The sequence below is a fragment of the Camelus bactrianus genome, chromosome 10, assembly GCF_048773025.1.
Source record: "Camelus bactrianus isolate YW-2024 breed Bactrian camel chromosome 10, ASM4877302v1, whole genome shotgun sequence".
Taxonomy (NCBI): Eukaryota; Metazoa; Chordata; class Mammalia; order Artiodactyla; family Camelidae; genus Camelus; species Camelus bactrianus.
In genome coordinates, this window is record NC_133548.1 from 48,008,030 (window position 1) to 48,021,342 (window position 13,313).

Sequence of the window (13,313 nt, forward strand, 5' to 3'; positions counted from 1 at the left end):
TCTGGGAAAGTGTGGTGCTGCAGGAAGGGCATAGACTGTGGGTCAGATTAGCTTTGAATCCTAGTTTCACCACTTTTTAGCTGTGCAACTTTGGACAAGTTATTTAACCTTTCTGGGCAAAACTGGAGGCAAGAAGCTCTAACTCACAAGACTATGATAAAAATAAGACAAGACTTACATAGTGTTTGAACATGGCAGGTGTTCAGAAAACACAAATTCCTTTCCCACCCCTGCCCCAGGTTCATCATATGCAAAATGGGAATAATATATTTGTACTTTACAAGGCTGCTATGAAGTCAAGTGTGACAACAAATGACAATGATTTATAAAGAGATTTTTTTTTGAGGCGGTATTTCATTTTTACCTATATTAGTTATCCTATTTATCCTTTCTCATCATATTAGAGTACCATTAATATGATACATCCTTTGACCTCCGGATTCTAAAAACAACTCTGTTGGATCCTGCCTCCTGGATCCTTGGAGTCAAACAGGTCTTAGATAAGATCCCCGAAGTCATTAAGAGTTTGGAAAAAAAGCTCCAAGTACCCACACTGTTTTCAGAATCAATGAAAAGAGTGAAATGATTCCCTGCATCCTGGACAGATGACATCTTAGGGTACTCAGAGCTGCTAAAAATAGCTCTTTCTGAAGCAACTTCTTGGTCTCCTTGAAGAAGTTGAGAGAAATTTAAACCTGAGAACCTGGCTCCTTTGCAGCCTTCTATCCTGCAGGCATCTCTTAGCATCACAAATAACTGGTTCTGGCAGGAAGCTGACAGTACCTACACTGTCCTCTCTGTCCTTGAGTCAGCTCCTCCATGGCAGGAGCCCCACTGCAGTCAGGAGACCTGGTAAGTGCAGAGGTCAGCCTCCTAGCATATGACACAGACCAGCTGTATGTATGTGTAACTCCAAAGGGAAAGGGATCTGCCCAAGGTCACATCAAAATCAGTAACATTGTTGGTGCTATAACCCCAGTCTTTCAACTCCCAGTTTGGGGCTTTCTGACACAGTGTGCTAATACCACCCTCTTTGGGGGACTGTGTGGATTTCTGAGAAAACAGTCTAGGTGTGTTTAGTCATAGCTTAGTTTCAAAACATGAAACTGGGGAAAATCAAGTTAGAGGTGGGTCGATACCTTGTGTGTTTCAAAATTAAAACTTAATCAGCACTTTATACATGCTAGGAGCTTTCCAATCTCTCCATCTGCCCACCACCCAACAGTCTCAGGCTCCTCCTATCTGCTCTCCCTTCCCTCTCTGATCTGATTGCTCTAGTCTACCACCTCAATTTCTCTATGGCCAACTGCAACTATAATGCAGTGGTTAAAAGTGCATATGGATGTGGTGGCAGGATGTCTGGGTTTGGATCCTTGGGTTAGCCCCCTAACTTCTCTGAGTTGTAGTTTCCCTACTTGGGAAAATGGGAATAACAATAGTAATGACCTCAAAGGTTTCTTATGATATAAAACAAGTTAATATCCATACAGAGCTTAAAATAGTCCCGGGGACTTAGGAACCATTCAATAAATGTTATTTATTCCCTGCCCTTTCACCTTCTTGCCAACTAACTCTAAAACAATTCCACAATCTATCACCAGAAGTTTTGAACATTATGAAGACTATCCCAGTGCTGAAGATTAGAGCTTTGACAAATTTGGTCTCCACACTCAGTCAGGCCTCTCATGTTACAGGACTGTGTTACTGCTTGGTAGCTTCCTCTCCTACTTCTTCCAGTGAGGCTTTCAGACCTCAGTCCCTCTCGTTAAGAACCCTCCCTCAGCCTTGCTCACCTGTCTCAGTAAATCAAGATCATTAAACTAGAACTCTCCACTTTCCAATTTATTCTAAGTACGTCCACCTGTGGCCTTTTGTTTAGTCTGAGAGGAAGAGTTGCCCTCCTATGTGAGGAACCCCACTCTACCAGCTGCCCAAAACAAAGAAGAAAACCAAGCTCTGGGCTTCTCACCCCACTGCAGGCTCCTTGGAGGCCTGGCTCCATCTGATATCCCTTCTCCTGCTTCTCTGACTTGTCCTCTCCAATTGTTCCTTCTCATCAGCACTTATTAATCATATTCATATCCGGGGGGAAAAAAAAAACCAACCCTCACTTAACCTCACCTCCTCTTCTAGTCAATGGCTTCTTGTTCTCCTTTCTCTTGTAGCCAAGCCTCTTGAAATTGTAGGCTCCATCTGCCAAATCTATTTCTTCACTCCCAGCCTCACCTCACTGACTGCTTCTGCAGAGGTCACTCATGGCCTCCTGACTATGAAGACAATGCATCTTCTTCACCCTGGATCCTACCTGACCTTCTACAACTACTCATCTCATTAGGTTTTAGACTGGATAGTTTACCAAGCCAATCCACAGATCTCATAGTTTTTAGATTTAAATAATGTCTATATCATTTAAGATACTAGATAATCAAAACCACCATAGTTTTTAAAGTAGAACTTACCAAATTCGATTAAGACTTATCAGAGAGAATTTCTGTAGCATTTATTGCTTCTGCCTCCTATTATAGGTTTTTTGGGAAATATATATCTCATTGATTAAAAGTGAATATAGAATGAAATATCAATGCTAAAATACTAGTATAGATTTTTCAGCCTGTGTGACACTGCTCCCCTCACAAGCTCTTTGAGGACCACAACCACAATTTTTTCAAGTTTAAATCACTGATGGTGTCTTCCAAAATGCCTCAGACATAGCAAGACCAAAACAAATGTCTGTGGAATAACACACCTCCGTAAGCACTTCAGGGATTAACAGCACTTACTCACATAAAATAGTTCTTGTCTGCTAAAAAAAAAAGAGGGGACTCATGATATGTGCATGCATAGGAGTGTAATATGATTATGGTATCATTCCTCTTAGAGAGGGGCAACTGAGGTTCACAGAGGTCAGGTGACTTTAAGGTTACTAATCTAGGAAGTGACAGAGTCAGAACTCAAATCTAGGTCTTCTGATATAGCCCATGTTTGCCTCTCATTTAAACATCCCAGAAGAAAGGGAATGACAGTAGGAAGAGTACTGGATTGGCAAAGAAAAGCATGAGAACAAGAGCCCAGAGATCTGCCAAGGGTTCTAGTTCATATGCTACTGATTCACTGGGTGACTGGGACAAAACACTGCTTCTCTCTCGATCTCCCTTGTCAACAGACGGGTTGAACTGGAGGAGCTCTAGGGTCTTTTCAAGCTTTCCCATTCTAGAAGAATAATTACTAAGCGAGAAAATGAGGGTATTATCATGACATCCAAGGCCTTTCCAAAGCTGGCCCTTGAATACCTGTAGTCCAGATTCATCTATTACGCACCCCCCCCCAATCAACAGTCTATGCTTCAACCATTCTCACCACTTCTCTAGGTTCTTCAGTGTCATTTCTTCACATCTCCATGCCTTTGCCCAGGCTCTATTCTGCCCAGAATGCTCAACTCTTTTTTGTAGGCTTAAAAGAATGCTTCTTACTCCTCCCTCAAATCTCCACTGCTAGGTCCTCTGTGAAGACTCCCCTGTACTTTGAACCTCAGGCAGACTGTTGTACCCTCCTCCGCTTCCTCTTTTCTTGTATGTATTCCTTTTCCAATACACATTACACTGCACAGTCATGAATTTGTTTATATACCAGCTCCCAAATGGACTGTAAGCTACTTAAGGCAAAGATAACATCCTTCATTTTTTTTTTTCCATTCTAGTGTGGAGGACAGTCAACAAACACCTGAGTAAATGAAGAGGAAGTTAACATAAAAGCATCTACAACCGTGAGGCAGGTAGAATATTTCTCAGAGAGGTGAGGTAACTTGTCCAAAGCCTCACAACTAGTGATTCGAGTAATCAGGACTCAAACCCAGGACTTACAAACTGCAGAACCCATACTCTTTCTTCTGCCCCTTGAGTGTTAAAGCACCAGCTGAGCGTGGAGGGTAAGATTAATGGTAAGACCTCTGCATTGCTCCCAAACTGAGACAAACTTTAATACTTTCAAATCTATTTCAACCTCTATCCAAGGAGTGTTGGGTCTTTATGATTTTTGAAAAATAAGTTTCTTGCTTTAGCTTGAAAACCAGTTCTTTATTCTCTGGTAGCAAGTCTCTCACTCTCTTCCACATCCAAAAGTCTGCTCTGCGTGTCTGTGTGTGTGTGTGTGTCTGTCTATCTCAAAAGCAGCCTCAGGGGAAACTAAGAAAAAAATGGACGTGGACATTGTTTGGAAGAACAGAAAAGGTTCTGTAAAGAGGATGCATGTCTTAGATATTCCAGCAGAGGAAAGAGGCCAACTTTAAGTCCCAAGGAGAAAGGAGGAGATTCTATTCTCACTCCAGCCTGGAGGCTTAACAACCCCAGTTCCCAGAGAGGACTCCCTGGAGAATCAAGTGTGGGTAGACAGGCTAAGCCCAGAGCAATTAAGGACTTGGAAAGGTCAGCAGGTGTTTTGTGGGTTTTTTTCCAAATAGAGCCCCACCTCCTACCCCACTCACCACTGCTGTCTCCATTTTCTCCTTACCTGGAGCATAACTCGGGCTATTGGTGGGGTACAGGCTGGGATTGTAGGCAGGGGCGGCTGCTGGATAGGCTGTGGGGTAACCTATGAAAAGGAAAAAAGCTCCATTTAGTTGAGCAAGAAGAAAACCCAATTTCTGAGCAAATGGAATCCAAGTCCCAGGCTTGCCCTTAAAGCCTCTTCGTGGGCCATTTCCACAGTATATGTGACTCGCTTTTAGCCTCTCGAGAAAAATCACCAATACCACACCCCCAGCATATACACATTTTTCTAATTTTTAAAAGCAGTACAAGAACTATATGACTATATGCTCACTGTAAAAGAAAAAAAAAAAAAAGAAAGAATCACTATACAAGTATATATGGTAAAAAAAAGGAAATTTACTTTCACATTCTTGATACATTACTCTCCTCCCCAGGCAACTATGACTCCAAAAAGCTTTCTGTGTATTTTTATACACATACGTTCAGTGATGTGCTGGTAAATATTAAAACAGGCTAGAGGGGACTGAGATGGAGCCGTATTTGCAGCATTTGCCAAGTTCTGTGGTGTAAATATTCACACCATGGCTAATTTCAAGCTACCAATATCACTGAATTGAGAGGAGATGCTCCTTATTGGCTCTCAAGAGCCCACACAAGCCTGATCCAGTTCATCACTGCATATTATATATGGAGTTTTGGGGAATTTTTTAATTGTGACAAAATACATATAACATAAAACTGGTGATTTTAATCATTTTAAGTGTAAATTCAGTGGCATTAAATACATTCACAATGTTGGGCAACCATCCTCACTATCTGTTTCTAAATCTTTTTAATCAAACAGAACTCTATAACCATTAAGCAATAACACCCCAATCCCTCTTCCCATAACCCTTATTAACCTCTACTCTACTTTGTCTCTATGAGTTTGCCTTTTCTAGATATTTTATATACATGGAATCAAACACCATATATCCTTGTGTCTGATTTTTTTCACTTAGCCTAATTTTTTCAAAGTTTATCCATGTTTTAGCATGTATCAAAACTTCACTCCTTTAGATGGCTGAGTAATATTCCATTGTGAGTATATGCCATATTTGGTTTATTCATTCATCTGTTTGATGGACACATGGGTTATTTCCACCTTTTGGATTTTTGAATAATGCTGCTGTGAACACAGATATACAAGTATCTGAGTCCGTTTTCAATTCTCTTGGGTATATACTGAGGAGCAGAATTGTTATGTTATATGGTAATTATATGTTTAGCTTTTTGAGGAACCACCGAACTGTTTTTCAGTGGCTACACCATTTTACATTTCCACCAGCAGTGCATGATGGTTCTAACTTTTACATATCCTTGTCAACACTTGTCATTTTCTGGTTTTTTGATTATAACCATCCTAACAGACATAAAGTGGTATCTCTCTGTGGTTTTGATGTACACTTCCCTAATGATTAATGATGATGAACATCTTTTCATGTGCTCACTGGTCATTTGGGCGTCTCTTTGGAGAAATGTCTATTTGAAACATCTGTCTATTTAAAAAACTGGGTGGTTGTTTTGTTGTTGAATTCTAGGACTTTTTAATATATTCTGGACATTAAACCTTTATCAGATATATGATTTACAAATATTTCCTCCCATTCTGTGGGTTGTCTTTCACTTTCTTGACAATGCCTTTGATGCACAAAATTTTAAAATTTTGATTAAGTCCAATTTATCAATCTTTTTCTTTTGTTGCTCATGTTTTTGGTGTCATATCTAAGAATCCACTGCCAAATCCAAGGTCATGAACATTTACCCTATATTTTCTTCTATGCATTTTAATGGCTTGGGCCCTTATACTTGTATCATTGATCCACTTTTGTATATGGTGTGAAGTAAGGGTATATGTAGTTTTAAATTCTACTTTTTCACTTTAACATTATAAGCATTTTTGCATGTAATTACACATTCTTCAAGACAGTTTAAAATATCTTTATGGGGGGAGGGCATAGCTCAAGTGGTAAAGAGCATGCTTAGCATGCACAAGGTCCTGGGTTCAATCTCCAGTACCACCTCTAAAAACAAACAAATAAACAAACCTAATTATCCCCCAATAAATAAATAAATAATAAACAAATGTGTTTATAATAGTCCATTAGGTAGATAACCATCACTCTGTTTTTATATGTTTAGGCTGTTGGCAAATTTTCATGATTATAAAGCAAGCTATGAGAACAACGTAAATAAACCTTTGGCTGCATTTCTGATTAGGTTTTCAGGAATCAGTTCTAGAAGTGAGCTTTCAAGGTCAAAAGACAGTGCTATTTTTAAAGCCCATCAATTCACAGTGACAGACACTGTGATTGCTGCCCTTGTGGAGCTTATACTTTAAGAGGGTAGGAGAAGGCAGTGGATAAATAGTAAATATAAACACAGTGCTATGGAAAAGAGAAAAATGGCAGGGTAAAGGGCATCAGACATGCCAGAATGTTGCAGGGAGGGCATTGCACTATTAGAATAACCAGTATAAGATACATTGAAAACGATAAATGCTGGAGAGGGTGTGGAGAAAAGGGAACCTTCCTACACTGTTGGTGGGAATGCAGTCTGGTGCAGCCATTATGGAAAACAGCATGGAGATTCCTCAAAAAACTAAAAACAGACTTACCATATGATCCAGCAGTCCCACTCCTCAGCATATATCAGAGGGAACCTTAATTCAAAAAGATACTTGCACTCCAATGTTCATAGCGGCACTATTTACAATAGCCAAGACGTGGAAACAACCTAAATGTCCTTCAAGAGATGACTGGATAAATAAGTTGTGGTATATTTATACAATGGAATACTACTCAGCCATAAAAAGAATAAAATAATGCCATTTGCTGCAACATGGATAGACCTGGAGACTATCACTCTCAGTGAAGTAAGCCAGAAAGAGAAAGAAAAATATCATATGATACCACTTATATTTGGAATCTAAAAAAAAAGACAAATGAACTTATTTACAAAACGGAAATAGACTCACAGAAACAGAAAACAAACTTACAGTTACGGGGGTGGGTAGGGGTGGGAAGGGATAAATTAGGAGTTCAAGATTTGCAGATACTAACTAATATATATATAAAATAGATAAAGTTCATACTGTATAGCACAGGGAACTATATTCAGTATCTTGTAGTAGCCTATGGTGAAAAAGAATATGAAAACAAATATATGTATGTTCATGTATGACTGAAGCATTATGCTGTACACCAGAAACTGACACACTGTAAACTGATTATACATCAATAAAATATATATATATACATACAAAAAAAAAAAAAAAAGAACCAGAGCTTAAAAAAAAAAGACACATTAAGAAAGTAAGATTTCCACAAAAACTTGAAGGAAATAAGAGTTAACCAAGCAGATGGCTGAAGGAACAGTATTTCAGATGAAGGTAACAGTCAGTACAAAGGCCCTAAGCTAGGAGTATAAGGGAGATGTCTGAGGAACAGCAAAGAGGCCAGCATGGTTGAAGTGGAACAAGTGAGGGGGGAAAGTAGTAGCAAACAAAGTCAGAGAGATAAAAGGCTCGTCAATTCATGTAGGGCCTTACGGCTTCTGGAAGGACTTTGACTTTTACTCTGAGTGAAATGAGAAGCCATCACAGGGTTTTTAGTAGAATAGTAACATGATCTGACTTATGTGTGAAGAGTCACTCTGACTGTTTTGTTGAAAAGAGACTACAATGGGGGAAGAGTAGAGAAGCATGGAGACCAGTTAGGAGGCTACTGCAAACTCCTAGCAATAGATGATGGGGATAAGATCAGGCCAACAGCAGCAGAGATGATGAGACGTAACATGGTATCATGCTGCTTTCTAGGAAGACTATCAATCTGTATTCATACTAGCAGTGTGTAAGTGCCTGTCTCACTGCTTCCTGCAGTTTTTAAATGCTCATTGGTTTTTGACTGACAATGGAAAGCTGATTTTAAAAGTCAAAGATTAAATCCCTAAATCCCTAAAAGCTTCTTTGGGATTTGTAAATATTGAGCTTTAATAATGTATCTTTGTTAATATGCTGTTTCCTAAATCCTTTCCAACTCCAAAGAAAATTCATCTCTCTTTACCCTCCAGTCATTTTCTGATTTCAGAACTAAGGCAGGTAACCTGTTGTCACTTAATTAGCAATATGGAGGCCTGTCACTTCTCAAGGAGAGTCAGGGGTTTAATCTGGGAAGCCAAATGATCCGGTCTCATGGCTGAAATTTGTATTCAGTTTCCTGTGAGATTACAGCCAAGGGTAATCACACCCCAATTATGTCATTTCAGATGTCTTTTACTTTAGTGGCAATTACAGGATCTTCCTTCAATGTTTCCAAGTAGAATTATTCTACATTCACTTGAATTTGGCAAGTATCACAGAATGGCAGCATTAGAAAGAGCCCTCTTCATTTTCTTGATGACATCCTCAAGCTGAGAAAAAGGAAGGGAGTTAGGGTCACAGATTACTGAGGTTAGAAGCAACTTGTGGGGAGGGTCTAGCTCAAGTGGTAGAACGTATGCTTAGCATGCAGGAGGTCCTGGGTTGAATCCCCATTACCTCCTCCAAGAATAAATAAGTGAATAAACCTAAATACCTACGCCTCCAAAAAAAAAAAAAAAAAAAAAAACCCACAACCACCACCAAAAAACACACACACACAGAAAAGCAGCACCTTAAAGGCCATTCGGTCCACCCTCACATTTGAGGCTAGGGCTCCACTACAACACACTCATGGTATCATTTATCCCAGCCCTCACACCTCTACTGAAAATGGACTCTTTCCTTTCCTGAGATACATACCCTCCCCAATCCTGCCATGAGACTGCTCTGATTGTCTGAAAGGGACTTCTCATACCTCACCGAACTCTATCTTGTATCTTCTACCCTTTAGAAGAGCAAATTTTTGAAGACACATACATCCCCAACTACAGAACTTATCACATGGCACTTCAATGGTTTGTTTACATTTCCTGTCCTGTCTCCTTCCCTCAAATTGTAAGCTCCATGAAGGCACAGCTATATCTCATTTGCCTGTACACAACAGCTCTTGATCAGTTCCTCTCTCCCACTCCCTGAACACACCACCACCACCACCACTTTCTCCTCTCAGCCTAGACAGCAAGCATGTGAGCTTCTCAAACACAGAGTGGTGATGAATAGTCTGTCTGGCCAGAAGAGAATACCCCTTTCCCACCTTCAACTTTCCCTGTCCAAAAGGGGAATCATAAGTAAGCTGAACTTCCTCCCTACCACTTTCTTGGTTTTGTTTTGCTTATTTTGTTTCTTTGTTCCCAACTGATATTGATCATCTTGCTGCTTCTGTTGATGCTGCTGCTGGTAGCTGTAGTGCCTAGTACCATAAGGCAGAGAATAGGTACTCAATGAAGAGATTACCCAGCGGGTTGTATTCTGGAGCTATGAAAGGTTTAAAAACAAAAGCAATCCAACAGGATCCCTGGCCTTGAGAGCATCACCAGCTAATAAGGGAGAAAGGTAAGTGGACAGTTAGAATATGGCCTGAAAAGTGTTATGACAAGGATATAGTGTGAGCAAAGAAGGAGCCTTTACGAACCAAGATTTACATAGCACCTGCTGTCTGCCAGGCATTATACTGGGCACTAGGTGTCCCTGGATGTGGACAAAAAAGGGGAGAAAGAACATCCAGACAGAAGGATGAAGGGGATCGTTTTGGGGGCATCCATAAGTGGTTTGGCTTGCACCCTCCTTAGCTCTAACAAGCAGGGCAGACGGGTTAACCACATCTGAAAGGGTAGGTTGCTTTTTAGGGCTTGATCTCACCATTTTGTCTTCTTGTGACCATATCTCCCTTTATGGTCATTGACCCTAACTTACCTTCTAGTTTCATCTTTCTACTGACTATGCCCGAGTTTCATACTGCTAGACTGGACTTCTCTCCTGAACTCCTAACTCACATAGTATCTATCTGCCTACTCAACGTCTCCACTTGGATGTTTGCTAGACATCAAGGCTATAAGGCAGAGTGGCTAAGAGCGTGGTCCCTGGAGCTAGATCTAACCTTAGGTTTGAACTCCAGAAACACCACTAACTGTGTTATCTTGGGCCAATTACTTAACCTCTCTATGCTTTAGTTTTCCCATTTGTAAAATGGGACTAATAATATTATAATAGGTTGCTTAAGTATTAAATTAGTAAGACCTCGAAGCACTAGGAGCCAGGCAAATAGTTCAGACTTCAAAAAGTTAGCTATTATTATTTCGAATTTATGATATTCAAAAACAAATATTTGCTTTCTATCTTCCCATTCCCTTCCAAACCTGTTCTTCAAGCTTCTCCACACCAGTAAATGAAAATTCATTCTTCTAGCTCCTCAGGCCCAAAACCTCAGAGTCATTCTTGACTCTATTCTTTCTCTCCTATCCACATCTTATCCAGCAAAATCTTTTTCATCTATCTATCCATCTTATTCAGCAAATCTTTTCAGTTCCACCTTTAGAATACATTCAAAATCTGACCATATATCTTGTTGCCTACATACTTTCTATCCTAGTCCAAGTCATCATTTCTCACCCAGATTATTTCAACAGCTTCTTAACTGGTCTCTGCTCCTACCTTCCACCTGAGCAATTTCCCACAGCAGCCAAAGCTATCTTTTAAAACATTAAATCAGATCATAACACTCCTCTCTTTAAGCCCCACAGTAGCTTATTCCCATGACAATCACAGTGAAATCCTTTTAATGACCCACCCAGACTTTAGCTACCTCTCTAACCCCTTCTCCCACTACTTGCCCCCACACTGATTTACTCCAGCCACAATGGCCTCCTTGCTGTTTTTCAAATGTGTCAAGCACCTTCCCATCTCAGAGCCTTTACCCTTTCTGTTTTCTCCCTTCTGGTACTCTATTCAAAGGTCATCTTACATTCTTTCTATTTGGTACTGTTTTAGAAAGTAATCAACTTTGATTACTCTCTATGTTCCTTATCCGGCTTTGTTTTCCTTCACAGCAGTTAATAATCTGACATACTAGATATTTACTTGTTTATGGGAGACTGCCTACCTCCCACCACTAGAATGTAAGCTTCAAGTCACAGCAGCACTTGCTAGTTTGCGGCTATTCCCTGTTGGATAGAGATCAGGACACTCCAAAGACTCTCTGGACAAAGACTCTCTCACCCAAATAAGCAGAGTGCATTCCAAGTGCCAGTTCTCCAAGACTGAGTGGATCTGTAGAAGTGCACTGGGGGTAAAGACATGGAGTTCAAATACCACACCATGGATATTTCACCCATTGCTCAGACAAAAGATACTTTCACAAATGCAATGTCATTTGAGCCTCAAAACAACACTAATGTTATTTCTCCCATTTTGTAGGGGAGAAGGAAACCAAGGCTCAGAGAGGTGAAGTGACTTTCTGGCTAAGATTATTCAGTAATCTATATATTCCCATCCCATCCCCCTTTTTTTGGTTTCAAAATTATAATGTATGGTTTAAAAGAGAAGAAAGAAAGTTTGTTGCTGGTTATAGGTCTGAAGGAATCTAGGAGGAAGGGAAGATAGAGGGAAAAGTAAGGGAGGGGACATGTTTGGGGAAAATCCAGTAGCACCAAATCCCAGTTTTCCACCTACAGTCCAGCCCTTGGAGTGAATAATTTTAGTGACAGGATGTGGAATGGGAACTTAGATGGTAGGAACTGAACTTTTCCACAACTACCAAATAACTATGACTTGATCCTTAGAAACAAGTCTGCCCCTCCTGTATTTATATTCTCTGAAGGTCAAGAGTGAAGAGAATAAATGGACACAAGTGAGCTTTTCTCCTTTGTACCCGAAAGACTACAGTAGTGATCAGATTTCCTGGGATTCTGATGTGTACATTTTAACTGCTTTACAGAGGTCAATACAATCTAATCCCTTTTATATGAAGAAATGTAGAGCTATTTTTTGATTAACATGGAGATAAGAAATTGCTTTCAAGAGAAATCAGAGTACTAGTTCTGAAATTAGCTGATCTTTAGGAAGTAAATATAGCAGAGTACCAAAAAGCTAGTGGAAGACTAACTCCTTGGGTCAAGAAGACAAAGAGGATTACTCCTTTGTGAGTAGGGGGGACACTTATGCAATGAAGACACTTTAGGTCTGAAGCTCACAATTAAAAAAGAAGAAAACTGGCCCCCTCCACCCCAACCCCAAAGCCAGGGTGACCAAAAAACAACAAAAACAAAAAGATCCCCAAAACCCCACACCAAACTTAAACAAACAAATCTCAAAATAAAAAGAAGAGGGCAGGAGGAAGGATATAATTTTTAGTGCAGCATATTCTGAGCATTGTGCCAGGCACTTCTTTATCTGATTTAATCTTTACCCTAACTTGATGAAATATGTTATTAGTCCAACTTTATAGATGAGGATATTGAAACTTAGACTTATCTTACACAAGTAAACAGAGAGTGGAGACAGAACGGGGTCTGCTGAATGAGACAAGGTCCATTCTACCAACCTCCCTCAAACATGAGTCTACTTAGCATAAACCTCTGGATTTGGCTGCCATTTTCTTTGCCAACATTCTTTTATTTTAGCTTCAAAACCTGAGAAAACAGGAAATTACTAGGGAGAATCAATGAAAGATGGTTCAGTTACAAAAATTTTTTTTAAAAAGCTCTTCTGTTTCCATTTAGTATCCTAATGTAGGTCATGCTCATGTTATTGAAAAGCATCACACAGGCACTGATCAGAGTTAGAAGAGGTACTAGCGGTGACTGAGTCCAACTTGCCACTCAGCACTGAAATACCTTTTATAGTGGCCTGCACGGCTGGTTCTGCCAGCA

The 13,313-nt window shown here is 40.0% G+C and overlaps 1 protein-coding gene across 6 annotated transcripts in view; it reads right to left on the reverse strand.

Moving 5' to 3' along the window:
- Window positions 1–13,313, reverse strand: part of FAM168A (family with sequence similarity 168 member A) — a 154,571-nt gene that overhangs the window by 21,428 nt on the left and 119,830 nt on the right. For all 6 annotated transcript variants that reach the window (XM_074372602.1, XM_074372603.1, XM_074372605.1 and 3 more), the window contains one exon: window positions 4,507–4,587. In XM_074372602.1, the coding sequence (XP_074228703.1) occupies window positions 4,507–4,587 (81 nt within the window). The remainder of the gene's footprint in view (window positions 1–4,506; window positions 4,588–13,313) is intronic.